This window comes from Cladophialophora immunda (genome assembly GCF_000835495.1).
Source record: "Cladophialophora immunda strain CBS 83496 unplaced genomic scaffold supercont1.7, whole genome shotgun sequence".
NCBI classification, from domain to species: Eukaryota; Fungi; Ascomycota; class Eurotiomycetes; order Chaetothyriales; family Herpotrichiellaceae; genus Cladophialophora; species Cladophialophora immunda.
In genome coordinates, this window is record NW_015622547.1 from 146554 (window position 1) to 165275 (window position 18722).

The 18722-nt window shown below is 54.3% G+C and overlaps 9 protein-coding genes across 11 annotated transcripts; 3 read left to right on the plus strand and 6 right to left on the minus strand.

Annotated features, from left to right (window-relative positions):
• Positions 1–371: 371 nt before the first annotated feature.
• Positions 372–1697, minus strand: PV07_10883 (uncharacterized protein). The gene has a single exon (XM_016398255.1). The coding sequence runs from the start codon at positions 1507–1509 to the stop codon at positions 874–876; it is 636 nt and encodes a 211-aa protein (XP_016242817.1). The 5' UTR covers positions 1510–1697; the 3' UTR covers positions 372–873.
• Positions 1698–1837: 140 nt separating this feature from the next.
• PV07_10884 lies at positions 1838–3451 on the minus strand. Of its 2 annotated transcripts, XM_016398256.1 has the most exons (3): positions 3304–3451; positions 3050–3223; positions 1838–2988 (listed from the first exon to the last, which is right to left on the minus strand). In XM_016398256.1, the coding sequence occupies exons 1-3, from the start codon at positions 3335–3337 to the stop codon at positions 1928–1930; spliced, it is 1269 nt and encodes a 422-aa protein (XP_016242818.1). In that variant the 5' UTR covers positions 3338–3451; the 3' UTR covers positions 1838–1927. The 2 variants fall into 2 exon arrangements, with proteins under 2 accessions (XP_016242818.1, XP_016242819.1); XM_016398257.1 differs by having other exon boundaries at positions 1838–3223.
• A 148-nt stretch (positions 3452–3599) lies between these two features.
• PV07_10885 (uncharacterized protein) lies at positions 3600–4339 on the plus strand. Its single transcript, XM_016398258.1, has one exon. The coding sequence runs from the start codon at positions 3802–3804 to the stop codon at positions 4255–4257; it is 456 nt and encodes a 151-aa protein (XP_016242820.1). The 5' UTR covers positions 3600–3801; the 3' UTR covers positions 4258–4339.
• A 1235-nt stretch (positions 4340–5574) lies between these two features.
• On the minus strand, positions 5575–7307 carry PV07_10886 (uncharacterized protein). Its single transcript, XM_016398259.1, has one exon. It carries the CDS (start codon positions 6949–6951, stop codon positions 5842–5844), a length of 1110 nt encoding a protein of 369 aa, XP_016242821.1. The 5' UTR covers positions 6952–7307; the 3' UTR covers positions 5575–5841.
• A 297-nt stretch (positions 7308–7604) lies between these two features.
• PV07_10887 (uncharacterized protein) lies at positions 7605–9228 on the plus strand (the record flags this gene model as incomplete). The annotated part of the gene is made up of 2 exons (XM_016398260.1): positions 7605–8005; positions 8107–9228. Exons 1-2 carry the CDS (start codon positions 7655–7657, stop codon positions 9226–9228), a joined length of 1473 nt encoding a protein of 490 aa, XP_016242822.1. The 5' UTR covers positions 7605–7654.
• A 251-nt stretch (positions 9229–9479) lies between these two features.
• On the minus strand, positions 9480–10592 carry PV07_10888 (uncharacterized protein). Its single transcript, XM_016398261.1, has 3 exons — positions 10391–10592; positions 10217–10272; positions 9480–10127 (listed from the first exon to the last, which is right to left on the minus strand). Exons 1-3 carry the CDS (start codon positions 10422–10424, stop codon positions 9651–9653), a joined length of 567 nt encoding a protein of 188 aa, XP_016242823.1. The 5' UTR covers positions 10425–10592; the 3' UTR covers positions 9480–9650.
• Positions 10593–11030: 438 nt separating this feature from the next.
• On the minus strand, positions 11031–14457 carry PV07_10889 (uncharacterized protein). The gene is made up of 4 exons (XM_016398262.1): positions 13911–14457; positions 13354–13852; positions 13089–13297; positions 11031–13035 (listed from the first exon to the last, which is right to left on the minus strand). The coding sequence occupies exons 1-4, from the start codon at positions 13916–13918 to the stop codon at positions 11406–11408; spliced, it is 2346 nt and encodes a 781-aa protein (XP_016242824.1). The 5' UTR covers positions 13919–14457; the 3' UTR covers positions 11031–11405.
• Positions 14458–15369: 912 nt separating this feature from the next.
• On the plus strand, positions 15370–17138 carry PV07_10890. 2 transcript variants are annotated; one of them, XM_016398263.1, is made up of 3 exons: positions 15370–15558; positions 15692–15792; positions 15897–17138. In XM_016398263.1, exons 1-3 carry the CDS (start codon positions 15523–15525, stop codon positions 16861–16863), a joined length of 1104 nt encoding a protein of 367 aa, XP_016242825.1. In that variant the 5' UTR covers positions 15370–15522; the 3' UTR covers positions 16864–17138. The 2 variants fall into 2 exon arrangements, with proteins under 2 accessions (XP_016242825.1, XP_016242826.1); XM_016398264.1 differs by lacking the exon at positions 15370–15558 and having other exon boundaries at positions 15640–15792.
• PV07_10891 (uncharacterized protein) lies at positions 17112–18157 on the minus strand. Its single transcript, XM_016398265.1, has 2 exons — positions 18146–18157; positions 17112–17862 (listed from the first exon to the last, which is right to left on the minus strand). The coding sequence occupies exon 2, from the start codon at positions 17520–17522 to the stop codon at positions 17190–17192; it is 333 nt and encodes a 110-aa protein (XP_016242827.1). The 5' UTR covers positions 17523–17862; positions 18146–18157; the 3' UTR covers positions 17112–17189.
• Positions 18158–18722: the final 565 nt, after the last annotated feature.

Here is an 18722-nt window from a genome sequence, read left to right on the forward strand (position 1 = left end):
TTGATGATTGAACACGCAAGCTTGTGCGATCGAATCTGATCGCCGGTATCCCCTGTCCCCTGGTCAGAGATGTTTGTTGACGTCAACAACCTACATACATGTCCCTTGTGTGACCGACATTCTTTTACTTGACACTCCACGGTTATTATATCGTGCTGGATTGGTCGCTGAGGATATGTCTCGAGGATCAGACACATAGAGGGGCTATTGTCAAGATTTAATAGACGGTCAGCTTCAGAACCCCTGCCTGGCATTGACGGGGGATGGTCGCCACAGGGACCATCGCTTCACCAATCACAGGGGCGTGACATCTGCAGTACCATGCATGCATGTCCCAGTGACCACATGGGCGGCTGTAACTCATCCCAGTCTAACTGGGGCGTAATCCAACCTCCACGTAGCGCTCTGCGCCGCGAAGGGATATATATATATATATATATATAAGATGTGGCTATTATATTGACTTGGGCCACGTTATTTAGATCTCCTCGGCTATATTGTGGTATGCGAATGTGTCCTGCTTGTGTTCCGTGCGGAATCAGAGCAGAAGCCGAGACCGCTAGTCTGTACACATAGAGGGCAAAAGTTGATTCATACAAGCTTTTCATTTCATAAATGGTCGTTCAATTACTAACTTGCATGTACCTTGCCCACGTGCCCTGCCACCGAAGAGTGCGATATCAGGCCTCTTGTCTTTTCCCGAAACGAGACCAGCATTCGTTTAGACCTCGAAAACAAGTTGCTCTTCCGCCTCTTTCGTCGCAACGTCATGTATAGGATCAAAGCCTTGCCCAACGCTCTGAAAGTTATGTGATGGGGGAGTTCACGGGTACGGACGAAGAACTCCTGGCGATGTCAAGAGCACAATTCCTATCACGACTCCTTCTTCTCGGCCTCTTCCTGAGTTTCAGCGTCTTGCTTGATCGTCCATCCGTTGAGATGACCAGTCCCGCCTGTCAGATATGTTGCAAACCCCAGCCACGCAAGATATGGCGCCATCAAGTATGCAGCTGTCTTGTCCACCTTGTGCCAGACATAGGTCATGTAGCCCACGGTGCCGGTCAGGGTGACCACGTCGAGCATGGCTTCAATAGGTCTGCCCAGGCCGAAGAACAGAGGCATCCAGATGAGATTCAAGCCTAGTTGTATCGTGTACAAGGTTGCTCCTCTTCTTGCATGTTCGACTGTCTGCGGATTCGGGCTTGCCAACCCGATCGTCCAGACACGATGAGCCCCATACCCCATGAGTAAATAAAGCGCGGACCAAGCTGGAGCGAAAATCCACGGAGGTGGTCTGAAAGGAGGATGCTTTAGAGCCTTGTATTGTTCTTGCGCACTTCTGAACTTTCCTCGCTCTGTCGCAGCCGGGTCTGAGAATCTCTTGGGACTTAATTTTCCAGGCTGCGAGACAAGCCCAGATCCCAAGCCCAGTCCGAGGGGAAGGAGGATCGAGACGGGGGCATTGGAGAAGACGGACGCAGGGAGCGTAAGGCCTGGAACGTAGGCCATCGCTATGGTTAGCTTGTGGAAGATGTGTTTCTAGAAGTTTAGAAAGACGAAAGGTCGATGGACGTTCACAGGTGCTGAGTATCAGTCCTGTCTTTCAAAGAGAGGGGTTTATTCAAGAAGACTGCAGGCGACGATCGAAAGATATGGTCGAAATAGCTATCAGGTGAGTTGAATGTTTTGGGTTCCTCATCAGGTGAGCCGAGTGTTGTCTGGTAGGTGTCTGGGGTACAGCTGCAAGATGACGCACCCTTCCGCAACTTCCAAGGCCGAGCCGGTGTTGTTCCCCTCTGCAGCATGTCTCTTGTGGCGAGCAAAGCTTGCGATGGTCATGTTTAAGGACATACAAGCTGCGTTGCTAGGTTAAATTCATCTAGATAAATTCATTCGCTATCACTCAGCTATATATCATCATGCATGATTAAGCAAAAGCACCCACCACCGCCATTAACAAGCCCCCCAAGCCTACCGCGAGGCATGCTTCGATTCTTCGTCTGCCTTTCAAAACCTCGTAACTGTTTTCACTCAAAAAGTCCTCTGCAATCAGTTGCACCAGCCCGGCAAAGAGTAAAAGCCCACTGGAAATTGCATTCGTGATCCCAACCATCAGTAGTCCCACTTTACTCGCGGGGTCATATAAGGAATGCAAGACGATCCCCATTGCCTGGCCGATGGGCGTTGTCGCGCCATACGCGAGTGCCATGAGCCAGGGTTTGGGTGAAGAAGCGTCGAACAAGGTGGGTATGAGCGCCGCAATGCGCGAGCCAAGTGCAAATCCCTCAAAGGTCTGGTGAAAACAAATTGCAATGAGCAGGACGGCGAACTGGGTGCCTTGCGCGACGGAGACGGCCATGCCGATGAAGATGCTGTGGAAGAGGATGCCCGCTTCGAGGAGCAAGCATTGGAGAAAGAGACGCTGTGGGTTCTCGTCATCTTTGGAAGGGTGGTGATGGAAGTTGCTTTCGTGCTGGGAGATTTTGCGCCGGTGAGGGTTGCTTAATGTTGCAGACTCGTCCGCGGCGGGATCGAGATCGTCCAACTCCAGATCCGAGTCGCTCGAAGCCGAGTCGCCAGGTTTCGGTGATGCATCTGTATATGGCGTCGTTGGCACTTGCAGGTGTTCCAGCGGGACATGTCCGTTGCCATAATGCGACGATCTTCCTTCTCCCGAGGACTGTTCCTGGGGCACCTTTTCCCAATCATTCGCATGACTGTGTCCCGCGCCTTTGCTTGCGAAGAACATTTCAATCCCCACAACCATGAACACGGACAGCATAGCAATCAAGCCAGGCATTTGCGGGTATGTCTGTGTCCAGAAGTCCGGCAGACAAGGATCGGTCATGGAGATGAATGCAGTAGGGAGAAGGTGGATGAAGGCCGTCGCAATGAGAACACCTGTGCCGAAATGCCGCGAGAGGAAGAGGAAGCGGTGCGGGATAGGGAGTTTGGGAAAGCGGCGGGCGATGATGGGAAAGGAGCATGCTGTGCAAGTGTCAACATAGATGCCCATTTCCAAACGGGCCGTTCTACCTCCTCGACATACCGAGCGTGCTCAAAGCCAGAATGAGGAAGAGGGCAAAGACGTGGATTCCAGTGTTGTAGACCCCCCGTCTTCCCACTGTGCCGCATGCTGGCTTCGCGGGCACATCTTGCCGTCTGTGTAGTTCTGCGTGGAGGAGATCGAGGGGTAGCCTGCTCAACGATAGCCCATGGTCATCTGCCAGCAGCCGTCAGTCAGATCTTGGGATTTTGAGTGTAGGAACCTCGGGGAGCGGGAGAGCAGGGATGGTGACGAACCTCGAGCGGCGAGTCCATGAGACTCGGGATGCATCACTCGTGCGCTTCTGGGCTGCGAGCGTTGGATGGTCCATAAACGCAGTCACAAGGGACAACTGCTGCGAGGTGTTAAGAAGGTCGCGTTGCTCTGGTACTTCGGATCTCGTCCTTTTGGACATTATCTGAAAGGCTGGTGGCTGTTCTCCGCTGACAAGGGGGCAGTCGGCGGGGCCAATCCCGAGCTCCCCGAGTTGATCCGTAATGCTACGTAGCAGGAATGTATTTTGTGCACACACGGGGCACCAATCTCAACATTATATAAGTCTTGCCTCTCAATCAACCCAGATTATCCTCCAGGATCATATCTGCTGCCTTCTCCGCGACCATGTACACGCTGCTCTGGATGTTGCCCGAGACATGATTCGGGAAAATGCTCGCGTCCACTACCCTTAGTCCTTCGACGCCTTCGAGTCTCAGCCTCCTGTCCACCACTTCGCCCATGGCACAGCTCCCACAGAGATGATACTGCGCCGCCCAGACGTCCTTTGCGTGCTCGCGCCGATCTTCATGCTTGTGGAGATCACAGCACTCTTCGCGTGGGTATGTGCGTCGGGCGATCAAAGCTCTCAATGGTTCTGTGTCAACAAGCCTCTGGATAAACGCCAGAGCAGCAGACGCCGTGACGACGTCGGCTGCGTGACCCAGCATATTCTGGTTGATTTCTGGCTGGGCATACGGATCGTCAGATACGGCATGCACCCAACCTCGTGCAAAAGTGTACTGCAACCCAACCGCGAACCCAAACCCGTGCGGCGCTCCTTCTGGGAGCGTCTTGACGAACACCTTCGATTGATCTTCAAATCCGCCTTCGGCATTGCAATCCACGGTCACAGGTACTGGTGCCACTTGAATGAATTCTGCCTGGGCGCTCTTTATCTGCTCGAGGACATATTGCTGTTGTGCTTTCTGGAATGAAGATACTCCCGATTGTGACTCGACGCTTTGACTGATCTCGTCCAAGTCATTATCGTTCAGCCATGGCAGGACAGGAATGAAGCCTTGGATGCTGCTAATGCTCGCCAAAGGCCCAGCCCCATGGTTGCGATACTCCTCCAGAGCTGTACGCTGGATCTCTTCATCCTTCATCACGTCCGCAGAGAGTACCCCTTGCTTCAGCTCATAGCAAACAATGATGGCTGGATGATCCTGCAAATTCTCGCCTACCTGCGGCGACTCCACCGTACACTCGATGCCAGCTCTGTCGAGCACCTCGCGATTCCCTATCCCTGAGAGCTGGAGAATATGCGGAGACGATAGAGCACCCGCACATAGAAGCACTTCTCGCTTGGCCCTGACGTTGTAGTGTTTTGCCTGATGATCGAAGTCCGCGCCCACAGCCCTATTTCCGTGCAGCTGTATCTTATTCACATGGGCGTTGCAAAGAACATGCAGATTTGGCCGGTCAAGCACCGGTTCCAGGTACGCCCTGGCGGCATAGCTTCTCTTGCCTTTGTTCGGTCCCGAGCGATAGATGGTGCCCAGACTGCGATAAAACCCGAGATGGTCTCCGGCCCAAGGGTCGACCAACGGGACCCGAAGGCCGCTGGCGTCAACGCCAGCATGGTATACAGCTTCCTCGAGCGGCATCACAGGCAAGGTATTGAAGCTAGTATGAATAGGTCCATCAAGGCCGTGGTTCCCTTGGAGATAGGCGATGCCGGTGCGTTCGGTAAGAGCGTCGTCCAGCGGCTCGAGAGTCTGATGCCTCAATAGATATTTCTGCATATTGGCTGCTGCCCAAGACGGGTCCCCCACCAGGGACGCCCAATGGTTCAAGTCCTGACGAGAGGGCCGTGTATAGACCATCCAATTAATCCCACTTGATCCGCCGAGCATTTTCCCTCGTGGCAGATGGCATCGGAGCCTCTTGGGTCCCTGAGGGCAAGTGACAAAGTGCCAGTCGTAATTTTCGTCTCCGGTCATAGCTACTGCCATGGCAGGGGTATCGACCAGCGGGTCGTCGAGATGATTTGCCCCTGCTTCCAGGGCGCCGACAGTGAAGCGCGGGTCATTGCTGAGTCTATGCGCAAGAACGAGTCCGGCAGTTCCGCCCCCAATGATCAGAAAGTCGTATTCATGCTTCATGAATTCATCAACATCGTTCAGCGAAGACTCTTGTGTCATCTCAAAGTACCTGGGATATCGTCGACGCCGATGTAGCTACAGCCTCTAATCAAAACAGGAAGAACCTTCAGTGTGCGGAGGGTGGAAGCATAACAGGAGTGAGAATACCGCGTATATCTATCCTATGTAGAATACCGCCGATCAGGCCCCAAGAGTTTAATTTAGGCCTTCAAAGAGGCAAATGAGCGTAGAAGCCCGCCTAAATAAGGGAGAGAGAGGCCTGTAATTACAGCTACCGGAGCATCTATATCCAGAGTAAGTATCGGAGCACTAAAAGAGAAGATCGCCCGAGGATGCAAGCTCCTCTCCGCAGTGCAGTTTCTTGTTAACACTTGCGCATCAGAGGGTCTATTCCTTCTCTAGCAACTCAACTGTCTATTTCGAAGCATTCTTTGCCATCGTCTCGGTCAGCCACTGGCTGATGAACTGCTGGATCTCCTTGTTATTCTTCTCAATGGCGAAGAGATGGCCGTTGCCGCGTATGCCTCGATCCGCCAGATATACATGTTCAACGGGCACTCCGGTATCGTGGAAGAACTGGACTGTATGATGATCGTACGTGGCGTGGTAAGATGCTTCAGCCGTTACCACAACAATAGGAATAGAAGCCAGGTTTGGCAGCTTCGGTGCGGGATCCTTCAGCCGCGCCCCGGGTACACGATTCTTGTCCTGGGTTCCGTTCGAGTCCCGCGTGAACTCTAGAAATTTCGCGCCGTCGGGTAGAGGAGGATCGTAGGTCAATGGAGTTGATGTGATACCGAACGGACGCACAAAGGTCCCCGGCTGGACAACTTGCGTCCTGGTGTAGAACTTGGGCATGCCTGGGTAGATGAACGGCGGGCCATTCGGCTCTAAAGCCACAATCCCTTTGACCATGTCAGGGCACTCGTCCGCGATGTGCCAGCCTACTAGACCTGCTTGCGAATGTGTCACCAAAAAGGCCGGCCCTGTACGAGAGAGGAGGTCTTTGGCAAGAGGACGAAAGGTCCGCTCCACGTCTCGGTATTTTGCACGATGTCCGACTTGGCTGGCATAGAAGGCGTCGAAGAAGGCATCTCCCCTCTTGCCGGTGCCTGGCCATTGAGTAAGCAGTTTTGCCTGAGGATATGAATCATGCGGAGGCGCAGTGAAAGATTCTTCTAATTCCTCTACCGTATAGTGGGTGAGCTCTCCTAGGTCATGGGCGTGATATCGCGACCTTCCAACGCCGGGCTGATCGACGACGTAGCATTCCCAGCCTTCGTCTGCCTGGAGCAAGGCGATCCCAGGTCGACCGTCCGGCGTAGACTCCCAATGAGTGCCCGTCTGCGCGGCTCCATGGATGTAGATGATTGCCGGTCGGTTATCGACTTTCTTTCCAAAGCGCCGCACGCAGATTTGTCCCGACATGTGGGTTCCTCGATCATCCTTGATATATTTGCCGCCGACGTAGAACACCTCGCAGAGGTCGCTGAGCTTCTGATTTCCTTCCATCGCGAGGGGCATGTAACGAAAAGTATGAAGACGCCTCGTTCTTGTGAGTGAAGTTTATCAATTCCCCCTCTTTTGAAGGGTTGCCCTTCCGCTTTTCTACAGACGGTCACTTGCCGGTGCCGTCGGCAAATTCTTGCCGTCTGGCAGTCGTCTCACCATCCTAGGTGGCTTCGGCGCTGCCTCCGAATCGCAGATAAATGAAGAGCTGAGGTTGGACGATGGTATCGGTACAAGGAGAAGAATCGCAGGAAGTGGGTAGCCTGATAGAACCGAAGCTCCTCGGCGACAGTCTGTGAGTCAGATCTTCCATCTGCGAGGCGTCCATCAGCATCTTTCTATACGAGTACGAGTATCGCCGAGGCGCTACTGTTTCGAGAGGTCGAATGTCTTCCCCATGTGCCATTCCTGTGGCTCTTGGGGTATCATGGCCTTCCCAGTGCAACTCAACCTCGTGCCAATACCCTTGTATCTCCAATCGGTGATTGTAGAGTGAGGCACGTGGAGTGCAGATCATCCAGGTCGACTTCACAACTTTGCATGGAGGCTCTGAGAGTTCGAGATGAGGGGTGAAGCGAGGAAGCGGTCAGGGACGAGTGCTGCATCGAGGTGAGAAGTGAGCAAGCTACAAGAGGGCCGTGGTGTGCAGCATTTTCTCAGTCATGTCCAGCTGCCAGCGCATTTGAACGTGGGCGCTTCGTCCAGCCTCTTTGGGAAAATGAAACTGCCCACTGTCTTCTCGTCCATTATCTTCGCATGGATACACAGTGTGAATACTCAACCGACTCCTCGAGAGCCCACAAACTTCACCTTGACCGGCCACATCACGCCGGACCAGATCTTCAGCTTCGTCTACGTGCCCTTCAACGTCTCTGCCGAGGTGACCTCGATGTACGTGCTACAGAACTACTCGTTCAAGGGCGCAGGCAACTCCCTCGACCTAGGGGTCTTCGATCCTCACGGCGTTGCCCCAATCAACAGCGAGACCGGCTTCTCTGGTTCGCGAGGCTGGTCTGGAGGGTTTCGAAACAAGTTCACCATCTCTGCAAGCGATGCCACGCCAGGATATGTAAGTTCTGCAGACCACAGGAGGTCGAGAAGAGGCAGAAGAAGTTGTTCTCCAACCCCCCGAGAGCCATTGACTCCTCCTCTAATGATACCTTGAACTAGAATGCTGGGCCTTTACTCCCGGGAACATGGAATGTCGTGCTGGGTCCGTACGCAACGAACCGCTCCGGCATTGACTGGACACTAGACGTCTCGCTCTCCTACTCCCCCCTCGACTCACCTCCCTGGACTCCGTCGCTGGCGCCCATCTACAAAGAGCCAACCCCCCCGACAACCCCTAGGAAATGGCTCCGTGGCGACTTCCACATGCACACCATCTACTCTGACGGCCGGTATCTACCCAGCGAGCACATCGCGCACGCCATCTCGTACGACCTCGACTTCATCTTCTTCTCCGAACACAACACCGACTCCGGGAACAACAACATCGGGCGCTGGATCCCAGCCAACGCATCGAATCTCCTCATTGGCCGGGCCATCGAAGTCACCACGCGACATGGCCACTGGCAAGCGATCGGGCTCGAGCGGTCACAGCAGGTCGAGTGGAGGTACACCAATTCGTCCGGCGACACGGGCTTCGTCGACGCGGCCACCCAAGTGCGCGGTTCCGGCGGCCTGGTCTCGATCAACCACCCATTCCAAAATTGCTCGAGGTGCGATTGGACATTGGACTGGGAGCACAACGACGCGATCGAGGTCTGGAACGGTAGGTTCGACCCGCTGGATGAAGTGGCCGTCCAATTTTGGCAGGGCGAGCTGGCCACGGGGAAGAAGCTCACCGCATTAGGCGGGAGCGACGCGCACAGTCCGCCGGATATCAACGGCTTGCCCACGACTGTTGTGAGGGTCACGGGAGAGAAGAGTCAAGCGAGCATCGTCGAGGCCGTCAAGAGGGGACGGGTGTACCTGGTCGAAGGGCCCGGGATGGACATCGACTTTGGAGTGGTCTACGGGAATGGAGACCGAGCAACACGCAGGGCAGAGATCGGGGATGTCGTCCACAAGGCGGACCTAGGTGTTGATGCATACGCGAGCTTCTCTGCTACGGGGTTCGAAGCCGCGCGTGCGTGCTTCGTCTCCGAGAAGGGGTATTTCCAGAACGTGTCGCTCGTGGATGCCCAACGTATTCAGCAGAATGTGGCCGGGATGGATTTTGTCAGGGTCGAGATTCGGGACGGGTCTGATACGTTGCTCGGGCTGACGAATCCGGTCTATTTCGAGTAATAGAGGGGGGAAAATTAAGAGAGATGTTTATAACCGTCTCGAGTAGTGCTTCCATCTGCGATGTTAACAACCGACAGCAAGGCGAAAAAGGGGGCTTCACGTGATTCCTCCGTTTGACCAACCTGGCAAACACCATCCGCCGGACTCGATCTGCGAGGAATGTGGCCGTGATAAAAATATCCTCCTGCAGTTCGTCCCGGGGTCGATCGACCTAACGCGCTCGCTGGTCAAAAGGTTCGAGTGTGGAGTGGTCCAGAAAACAAAATCTTTGTATTCGATTTGACAGCAAATCCTATGGTCCGGTCGTTAATCCTAGGGTAAGGTACTTTTCCCACCAATCTGTGTGGGCATTTTGGTGTTCTCTCTCGAGGCCCATAGTTCCCTCGCAGATAATCAATCTCTCAGACGGAGCCCCCCTTCTTTTACTTGGAAGGGATACCCTCGGCGGCCTTGGCCACCTCGTCCGCAATCTTCTCCTTCTCGCTGTCTCCCAGCTCCTCTCGGCCCTCCTCGAAGACTTTGTCGAAGTCGTACTCGCCCCATCTGATGTTGGGGTTCAAGCCTGCAAACTTCCACTCCCCGTCGACCTTCTTGTACCAGTGCATGTTGCTGCTGTGCGCGTGGCCCTTGACGAGGACCTTGGTGCGGGTGGCGTCCGTGTACTTTTGGTGGGGGACACGCAGCTGGTGGTAGCCGATGATCTCGGTGTCGGAGACCTTCTCCCATTTGCTGGCGCCGCAGAAGTGCTGGGTCATCAGGCGCGGGTCGCCGAGCACCTTGGGGTCGGAGATCATGGCGATGAAGTCGTCGGCGGGCATGGCCTCCCAGAGTTTGTTTAAGAAGGAGCGGTAGTCGATGCGGACGGTGGGGGCGACGATCTTGCGCAAGCGAGCCCAGTCCTGGGAAAATCAGATGGGCCGTGAGTGAGATGGGCTGTTGCTTGGGGGGAGACGGAAGGGGAATGAGTTCGCAGTCAGAGACAACTCACCTTGGAATCATAGCTCTCCGCCCACTCCCAGTAGGCGTTCAGGCAGCCTTGGTAGTCTATTGCGCTCAGAAGGAGACGACTGTCAGCGTTGATCACACAAAAAGGAGGCTCCGGTACAGCGAGGATTGAGCCTCGCTCTCCATTGGAGTGATCGTGGGAACGAATCTCTCTCACCTTCCCAGGAAATCAACTTGTCCTTTGACGCCATGATGAAAACGCAGCAAATCTGAACTTGAACAGTAGGGTCAGGGAAGAGTGTCGCGTGCGAGGGGAATGCAAGAGGAATGAGAAGGAGGGAGGGCCAGATATAGGAGGAGGGGGGAGGAGGAGGGAGAGAGAGCGGGTTTCCTTGTTGTCCGCATCTAAATAATTGCACACCGCCCCTTTGGTGCCGTTCCTGATGTCTGATTCTCTTTGGTTTATTTATTTCCACCATGCACACGTGCAGCAAGCCCACACCACCCACGCCTGGTCTGAACCTAGCGTCACCAGCCTGTGCGACAGTTGGCCTATCTCGGGCCAGCCAGGACCAGCTGTTCCTGAGCAACACATGCAGGACGCGGGCGCTAAGGCGGACAGGTAGGCGGGGGCATTGGGGGCGACATGGTGTTTGGGTGCAGCTGGAGGAGTTCTAGGGGGTGGCTAGGGGTGCTAGGGGATGCCCAGAGGAGTGTTTTAGGGGTTGGTAAGGCGTTAGGGCGCGGGGTCCGACGCCTAGAGACTAGTGCCTAACTCGCAATAGTCTTCCACTTATCGGAGCGGGGTGCCATTTTTGGGCGCAACATCTTGAGGCTGCCATACGCTACGCAGTGCTGCCAATGCTGCCACGGCGGAGTTCCTCTCGCCCCCTTTGCCTCCTCCCCTCCCGCTGAATCCGTAAAGTACCCAAGAAAGATTGAACAAATGAATGTGTGACTGACAGACGGGTGGGCTGAACAAACAGGTGAACATCTCATTCCCGTCATGTCAAATAGTTGGCAGCCTTCGTCGCAGAAGCAGCACTATGTCCGACTCGCACAAGGCGTGGCGACGAGGCTGAAGAGACATGCCCCCCTTACAACCCTGCCGCCTCCTGCAGCCTCACGGCCTAAATCCACAGTACATAGCTGCCGACTTTGGCGCTCTCTGCAATTAACAAGACCAACAACCTGTGCTTCTAGACCCCTAGCTTCTTATCCTAGTCCGCTGTTCAGGCAAGGCATCTCATCTTCGTCCCCATCCGCACCGTCTTTGTCACGCCCATCGCAACCATAGATGGCTTCAGAAACCGACAAGCCAATCCTGTCCGAGCATTTCTGAGCATCCCGCCACATCGGAAGTGCCCCTTCTTGTCCAAAGGAAGTCGCCGCAGACTCATTACCACCCGGTGGTAATTGCCAAAGAATGCGTGCCCGCGAATGTCGTCTTTGTTGCTCTTGACCAGGCCATGACCCAAGGTGACACAGATTTGACCGCCGATCTGGATTGCGTGGCCGTCCGAGTGTTGAGACGGAGCCAGCAGCACAGAGTAGACGCTGCCTTGGAATGGTATGCTGCTTCCGGCAACATCGTTGGGGAATCGCCATCGTCCTTGGTACTTGATTGGATGCCACGGGGTGACCAGCAATTCGCCCACGCGGCACAATTTCTGCGTCTGGCCGGGAACTCTGGTCTTCAGAATGGCAGCGACTGCTCGTGGCCCCGCGGGCGTCCACACCATCATCCCCACCTTGAGACTCTTGATCGGCGCCTTCCTCGTTCCGTCGCCCATCAAAACCGAACAGTTGCCCTCAAAGCAGGGTGCCGTGGCCGAATTGTAACTGGTCATACTGACCTCTCGGTGCCGAATGGTGCTTGTCCCCGTCACCTCGCCAGTGGGGCTATAGGTGTACACCACTTTCGGCGGACGAGATGGCTTTGGAGCCGGGAGATTGTCAAAGGCGACATCGAGCTCGGTGCGATATTTGATGAAGAGCGGGCTGTCTCTGCCGTAGAGCAACGGGCCAGGGTCTTTGAAGGTATTGCACATCTGACGCTCATGCGCGTGGAGCAAACTGGGCAGATAGTGACGACCCCATTTATGCCAGTAGTTCTTGCCCATCGTCCAGGTGAGGGCTTTGGAGATCTGACCTGCTGGTTCGTAGCCGATGAGCTCCTTGAGGACCGCTTTGAGCTCGGCTGCATCTTTGTTGGGAGATTGTTGTATCGAGGTAGCGATGTCGTTCAGGGCTTTCTGTGCTTGGACGACAGAAACTTTGTTGGTGGTGGGTTCATGCTCACCATCCTCCTTCAAGGGGAAGAGAGACGATATGAGTCCGCAGATTTGAGCTCGGCGCATATGGTATTCAACCCAGATTGGAGACTTGATTGTCTTGTCCGAAAAGATGGCACGACTCTGAGACCCATGGGAAGCTCCATTGGCGGCTTTGTAGTTGAGCGTTGCGGTGATGACAGTATCTTCAGATATGCCATCCGGACAGAGGAACACAAGGTCTCGGGATTGACCGTATTGAATGTTGCCCAAATCTAAGAGGTATCCTCGTTTTCCGGCAGTCAGGTTCATTCCTGATGTCGTCTCCACCGCAATGTTCTTTGAGAGCTTGACCTCCAACGTGGCGGACATGCCGAGTGTGGTGTAAAGATTGGCAACCGAATGCACAAACACTGTGCCAATCATGCCTGCGTCAGGAATGAACGCGTAGTTTCCCCCGCCTACTTCTGCAATCGACTGCATCAGTCCCGAGCGAATCTGGTAGCCAAATCCGAAGGTATGAATGGTGGGTATGACAGGTCTCTCGCGGGCGGCGGACTCGAGCATGGGGCTCAGCTTTGCAACATAACTTCATTCAGTCAGCGATCGATCAAGGTTAGTGGTCACGGTCGGGTTTCATACCCCTGTTTCGGGCACAGATGGTTTGGCATCCCATCGGTAAGAACGTAAAGGCCCTGTACGTTGTCCACAAGCGGCGCCTTCGAGAACAAGTTCAGTCCAGTACGGATGCCCGCCCAGAGGTTGGTGCATGCTTCGTCGCGGAGCTTCTCGATCCTTCTCCATGCCGCCTTCTTTTCGGCGGACTTCATGAACGTGAGCGGTTGGACGACCTATTGGTCCTCTCGTAAGCCATGCGCGTGGAGCGAAAATCATACGACCATCTCACCTTCGCATCATCCGAAAAAGTCACAATGCCCAGTCTGTCATCCTCACCCAAAGTCTCCAGGATCGTTCTTGCAGCGTGTTTCACGAGATCGAGAACGCTCAGCCCAGCCGCTTCCCTCTCATTCTCGTCCTCTACATCTGGAATGGGGGCCGCAGATGTCATGCTCCCAGAAACATCAATGACAAGCACAATGTCGCAAGAGGCGCGGTTGAGACCTTGTTCTGGGACTCGTGGTGGTTGAACAGACACAATGAAGCCGTCACTGTCTTTGAGGGGGTGGATTTCGGCGACCGCTTCATCTCCGGCATGTGTTGAGCGCGGCCGCAGAGGGAGAGCCTGAGGATGATCCACCATTGCAAAGTCTTCTGATGTGGTGCTGTTGGCTTTGGAGCTGCTCATGGTGTTGATGGATGAATTAGGAGTGGGAAATCGTAAGGTTGTGGAAGACAGGTTAAGAGCTCGTGCGAAACACGGATTGCTTGTCGCAATGTTGTTTGATCTAATGTTTGCGTGGTGTCAGTCTTTGGCCGGTCATGATTGCTCTTGACACCGCGTACCTTGTCATGTCCGTGCTCTCTTTGTTGGGATCAAGTGTAAGCTGCGATGAGGCTCCAACTAATGAAACCTCCCGCACTTTCTCAGGATGCGACTGTAGCAGAAAACCCTCCCTTTAAACAAAACAACTTGGAAAGATTGTATGCGAGAACATGCTTGTGATCGTGGAGGGCTACTGCCTTCAAATAGTCTCGTCGACGAGGCAGTGAAGCTCTTCCGTTGCTCAGGTTGCCTCCCAGGCTCCTCCTTGGTGGACAGTCACGGATATTCTTCACGTAGCCAAAGTTGTTCCCCGTGGAGTCGAGGTCCATTAGCGTCAAGTTAGAGGCAGACAGAAGACTCATCTTGCTTGGTGAACCTTGGTAGCACCGAGAGGCTGTGACGGCTAATGAACTGCACGGGAGTTTTGTAAAAGTATAACCCTCATCAAGCAGACATAGGCGGCACTGCAACACAGTCGATTTGGTCGGCAGACAAACATCGACTGGAAGGATTCAGTGCGAGGTAGTCATCCAGCTTCCCAGGGGATATAATGGCGCGAACTTAGTCACGGGCTAATCGAGTGTAGACAAGAACTAGGACCTCGCTCGTTTCATCCTGTTCCCCTTCCAGCAGATGTGCGATCGTATCGGATCAGGGCAACAGATTTTGCCTTGCTGGTGAGCCTGATGAGGCTGAGGAACAGCGGACTGATACATATTGTGGGGTAGTGCGGTGGGGCAAGGCTCTGTGATAGGTGCGCACCAGTGTGGCGCCCCCTCAAGGCGGCGGTGCAACCGATCCAGCGGTGCCGCGGCTCAACGAGCTATACCAGCCCCAGAGAAAAAAATTTGCGCGGAGGATAAAGGGCCCAGCAGGTTGGACGAAGAAGAGAACTTTGGCTTGCCACTGGAGCAACTCACAAAGTCCCAAAAGGTTTGAAAAGGCCGTCCCGTCGTTGCTGGGAACAGTACCGCATACATGCGCGATACCAAAATTCCTGCTGGCGGGGCATCGCTGGTGTTGAATGACAGCTTTGGCGTTGGGCTGATTAGACCGCACCGAAACGGTGTTCATTGCTTGGTGGGTGCATTGGGTGCCATGCAAATAGTTCCACCTTTTCCTACCGCCTCGAGGTTCAGTTGAACCCATGTCATTAGGACGGGGGTGCAGCCTGTCGTGCTGATTCATCGTGTTCTTGGTTACTCGTGTTCAAGTCTGGGCACTTCTTTGAGCTGGCGACACTTTCAGCTGGGTTGACTCAATAACACAAATGTTCTGAATCCGTATAGAACTGCGGCTTCCGCGGCCGCAGAAGCCCGTTATTCAGCGAGTATGGTCTAAACGAAGAGGGCCCAAACGCTGTGTTGGCTGCCGACCTTGGCTCTGTAGAGTATCTCCCTTTGTATCCGACAGAGTTGGCCCAAACCAACCTTCAGTGGGCTGACTTAACCCATTTCGACAGGGGTTGTTTGCGTCCTCGTTGGTCAGTTGGTGGCCAAGAAAACGCGGGATTAGTCAAGAGAGAAAAGAAAACGCAGGATGAGTCAAGAGAGAAGCGACATCGATCTCAGAATGTCCCTTAGAGCCAACAAGGTCGGTTGACTTTGGCCAGCATGGAGGTGGCTTCGGGCAATGACGATAGCCAGAAACGAAAAAAAGAGCAGAGAGGTAAGCAACCGTTATATCCCGACATTGGCACTTCCAGCCTATAAAAGACTCCAACCACCACGAGGAGTTCTGGAAAGAAGTACGCCAGTTGAAGGGATCAAGATCGCAACACTTACCTTGTTGATCAACCAAGACTCCTCTTGCCCGAACAGTACTGCGGACTATCAAAATGGGCTCAATCACCCCAAAAGAAGAGACCATTCTCATAACGGGCATATCAGGATTCGTGGCTTCGTGAGTCGATCCCCTTCCGCACATTCAGGTCTGTTGCGACACTGGAGGTGGATGTTGCCCAGACGCGGTTTCGGCCATAGCTCCTGGGTTGACTTGTACTGTAGGCACATTGCTCATACCTTCCTGGAGGCCGGATACCATGTCCGCGGGACCGTCCGCTCTGATAAGTCCATTGCTGGCATAAAACAGGCTCACTCGCAGTATGAGGATCAGTTGTCCTTCGTCGTCGTCCCTGACATGGCGGCCACCGATGCCCTTAACGAGGCAATGGACGGAGTGACAGGAGTCATCCACACAGCGAATCCCTTCATTTTGGACCCCAAAGACAACGAAGAAGAGCTGCTCAAACCCTCGATTAATGGGGTCTTGAACGTCCTCAAAGCTGGGGCCACGCAGGGTCCAACCTTACGTCGTATCGTTCTGACGGCTTCCTTTGCCTGTAACCTAGACCTCAGCCAAGGTCTTCGCCCAGGGTATACGTATACCGAGTCGGATTGGAACCCCGCCACGTATGAAGAGGCTAAGAACTCGTCCAGTGGCGCTTTCACATATTGTGCAGCAAAAGGACTGGCGGAGAAGGCCGCTTGGGAATGGATCGAGAAGAACAGGCCATCGTTCTCTTTCACTGCTATCAACCCACCGTGGATTTTTGGTCCTTCATTGACTGGAATAAAGTCCCTGGACCATTTGAACGAGTCGACAGAGGCAATTTGGAAGCTCGTCAATGGCTCCGCCAAAGAAGTTCCACCCATTGATTTTGCAGGCTGTGCAGATGTGCGCGATATTGGCCTCGCTCATCTGCGCGCATATGAGTTAGAGGAAGCGGCTGGCCAGCGATTTATTGTCGGATCCCACTTCGACTATCAAACAGCGGTGGATACTCTTCGCGACGATTTCCCGCAGATTCAGGACCGCATACCACGAGGAACCCCGGGTAAACGAGAACCAGTGTACCAGGTGGACGGGAGTAAAGCGGAGAAAGTCTTGGGCATCAAGTACACACCCCTCAGCGTGACCCTGAAAGACACGGTGAACGACCTGCTCGACGCGGAAAAGGTGCTAACAACCTAAGACGCCATCGAGAAGCCGCAACTTACTCCGTACTCCGTACTCCGTACGTAGCCGCAGATCGACTTGAAGGGAGATGCGGTGGGTCAAGGACGTCTCTCGCTGGGACAGAGAAAGAGCGGATCCATTCAGGAGGCTCTGAGGATCTAGTGCTCCGTACTCGTGGATAGTCGATCAACGATGAGAAAGCGAAACCGACCAACTCGAATGCATTCGCAAGCTGTCAATCCGGCTCCGGACTATCGTACCGTCGCCATTAGCCTTGTCTCAAGCCACAAAAATGGTCCAAGCTTCGAGCCGCCTCAGGTTCTTCTCTTCATGTTGAATTACTAGACCTCAATGGCGAAGCGCGGGTAATAATGCAGGGTCTTCATCGCGGAGGATAACTTCTTATTTCCACAACGGCAGGCGTGTCTGTCCGCGACGTGTTCGAGACCTTCCGCGATGGCAAACATGAATTCGCCATTGCTCGACGCAAAGGGAATTCGACTAGCTGCCGATGCCACGTGGTTTTTTTCCCCTTGCGCGAAACACCTAGCTCCTCGTTGATTCGCCCCTTTCCTGCCGGGAAGCGGGATCGGGAAGGACACAAGCCAGGCTAATGCTGCAGTCTGGGAAAGGGAGCAAGAGAGTGTCTTGGAGCTCGTGTTTTGCGACGTCATCGGGCGAGCAGGGTTGGGATCGCGAAGAGCATCCTTCGGTTTCAAGGCACGGAGACGCAGCCTACCACCGTGACTTGTGCTGGTCGTTGTAGCGTAATCATGATTTTTGGGGCCCTGATTGACTGGGCAATCCAAGTCGTGGCTTTATTTTTTTCGTACTTTTCTATCTGACCGTTCCTGCATCCCGTTTAGCATGCCCGTGCGTTCTGGCCATCAATAGTGGCAGAAAGTGAGGCTTGGAAGCGAGTATAAGAGGCAAAGATCGACTCTAGGGCTGTGGTGATTCATGATAGGCAAAGATTGCAGGATTCGATAGGGCACCGTCGGGTGCGGCCACTGCCTAGTTCCAGCAACATTAGTGCGTTAGTTCCTTGGGGAAGAGCCGGGACCAGGCATCGAGACTCGAGATGGACCCTTTTATCTCTCGGGATAGGGGGCCACCTAGGGGCCATTGACTGCGAGGTGGTCGGCGACCAGGCCCCAATGCAGCATAGTGACACTTTAATATTGAACTGCCGACATGCGACATGCTCGGCTCCCTGTCACAACTTGGAATACGGAGTAGATGGGTGCTTGTGGCTGGGCGGGGAGGGCATGAAGCTGAGTAAAAGACATTGACTGACGTTGGTTCGCATGATTCTCCGTGTGACAAAGGGGCGAAAAGAAGAGTGTGATCGACTTGGGTGAGCTGATGATGGTGGTTGAGAGCATCTCACACGAGGGTGCCACGAGTTGAACAGCAGAGGAAAACGTTTTCAGGCAAAGATTTGCGGGCAGAGTCGTGGGTGTTACATGGCCGCATGCGTGAGGGGGCCCGAGAAGGTGAAAGATGCAACAAGAAACAAGACGGCACGTGGGCTAGCTACCAGGCGAGGCAGGTCGCTCATCCACTCCGGATGCCTGAAGCGGCAGACCGAAGAAACAGGGTCCTGCGATCGCTGCGGGTGGTACGAGGTGCCTCGCTACGAGTCACTTGGACGTAGTAAGGTCCCCTAGGGAAACGCCTAAGCATCGGAGGAAAATAGGGATGATTTTGAGCACCTATGCCTACGAGGTATCTATGTGCTAAGCATCGTAGGTAGGACGTGTACTCGTAGTTACTCGTCCCTAGGGCAAGTAGAGTTGACGCGGCGGGTGGTGGTGGGGTGGGCCACGGCCCTTGGCCTCACCAGCCCGGGTAATCATACCTACCTACTCGTA

Excerpts from the sequence above, each read along its gene's own strand:
- PV07_10883 (XM_016398255.1), bottom strand. The coding sequence starts at position 1,509 with ATGGCCTACGTTCCAGGCCTTACGCTCCCTGCGTCCGTCTTCTCCAAT.
- PV07_10884 (XM_016398256.1), bottom strand. The coding sequence starts at position 3,337 with ATGCATCCCGAGTCTCATGGACTCGCCGCTCGAG. Across the intron at positions 3,224-3,303 it reads TCATGGACTCGCCGCTCGAG|ATGACCATGGGCTATCGTTG; the intron begins GTTCGTCACCAT and ends GGCTGCTGGCAG. Across the intron at positions 2,989-3,049 it reads TCTGGCTTTGAGCACGCTCG|CATGCTCCTTTCCCATCATC; the intron begins GTATGTCGAGGA and ends ACACTTGCACAG.
- PV07_10885 (XM_016398258.1), top strand. The coding sequence starts at position 3,802 with ATGATACTGCGCCGCCCAGACGTCCTTTGCGTGCTCGCGCCGATCTTC.
- PV07_10886 (XM_016398259.1), bottom strand. The coding sequence starts at position 6,951 with ATGCCCCTCGCGATGGAAGGAAATCAGAAGCTCAGCGACCTCTGCGAG.
- PV07_10888 (XM_016398261.1), bottom strand. The coding sequence starts at position 10,424 with ATGGCGTCAAAGGACAAGTTGATTTCCTGGGAAG. Across the intron at positions 10,273-10,390 it reads CAAGTTGATTTCCTGGGAAG|ACTACCAAGGCTGCCTGAAC; the intron begins GTGAGAGAGATT and ends TGAGCGCAATAG. Across the intron at positions 10,128-10,216 it reads CGGAGAGCTATGATTCCAAG|GACTGGGCTCGCTTGCGCAA; the intron begins GTGAGTTGTCTC and ends TGATTTTCCCAG.
- PV07_10889 (XM_016398262.1), bottom strand. Across the intron at positions 13,298-13,353 it reads CTTTTTCGGATGATGCGAAG|GTCGTCCAACCGCTCACGTT; the intron begins GTGAGATGGTCG and ends GAGGACCAATAG. Across the intron at positions 13,036-13,088 it reads CATCTGTGCCCGAAACAGGG|TTATGTTGCAAAGCTGAGCC; the intron begins GTATGAAACCCG and ends GACTGAATGAAG.
- PV07_10890 (XM_016398263.1), top strand. The coding sequence starts at position 15,523 with ATGACGATAGCCAGAAACGAAAAAAAGAGCAGAGAG. Across the intron at positions 15,559-15,691 it reads ACGAAAAAAAGAGCAGAGAG|ACTCCTCTTGCCCGAACAGT; the intron begins GTAAGCAACCGT and ends TGATCAACCAAG. Across the intron at positions 15,793-15,896 it reads ATATCAGGATTCGTGGCTTC|GCACATTGCTCATACCTTCC; the intron begins GTGAGTCGATCC and ends CTTGTACTGTAG.
- PV07_10891 (XM_016398265.1), bottom strand. The coding sequence starts at position 17,522 with ATGACGTCGCAAAACACGAGCTCCAAGACACTCTCTTGCTCCCTTTCC.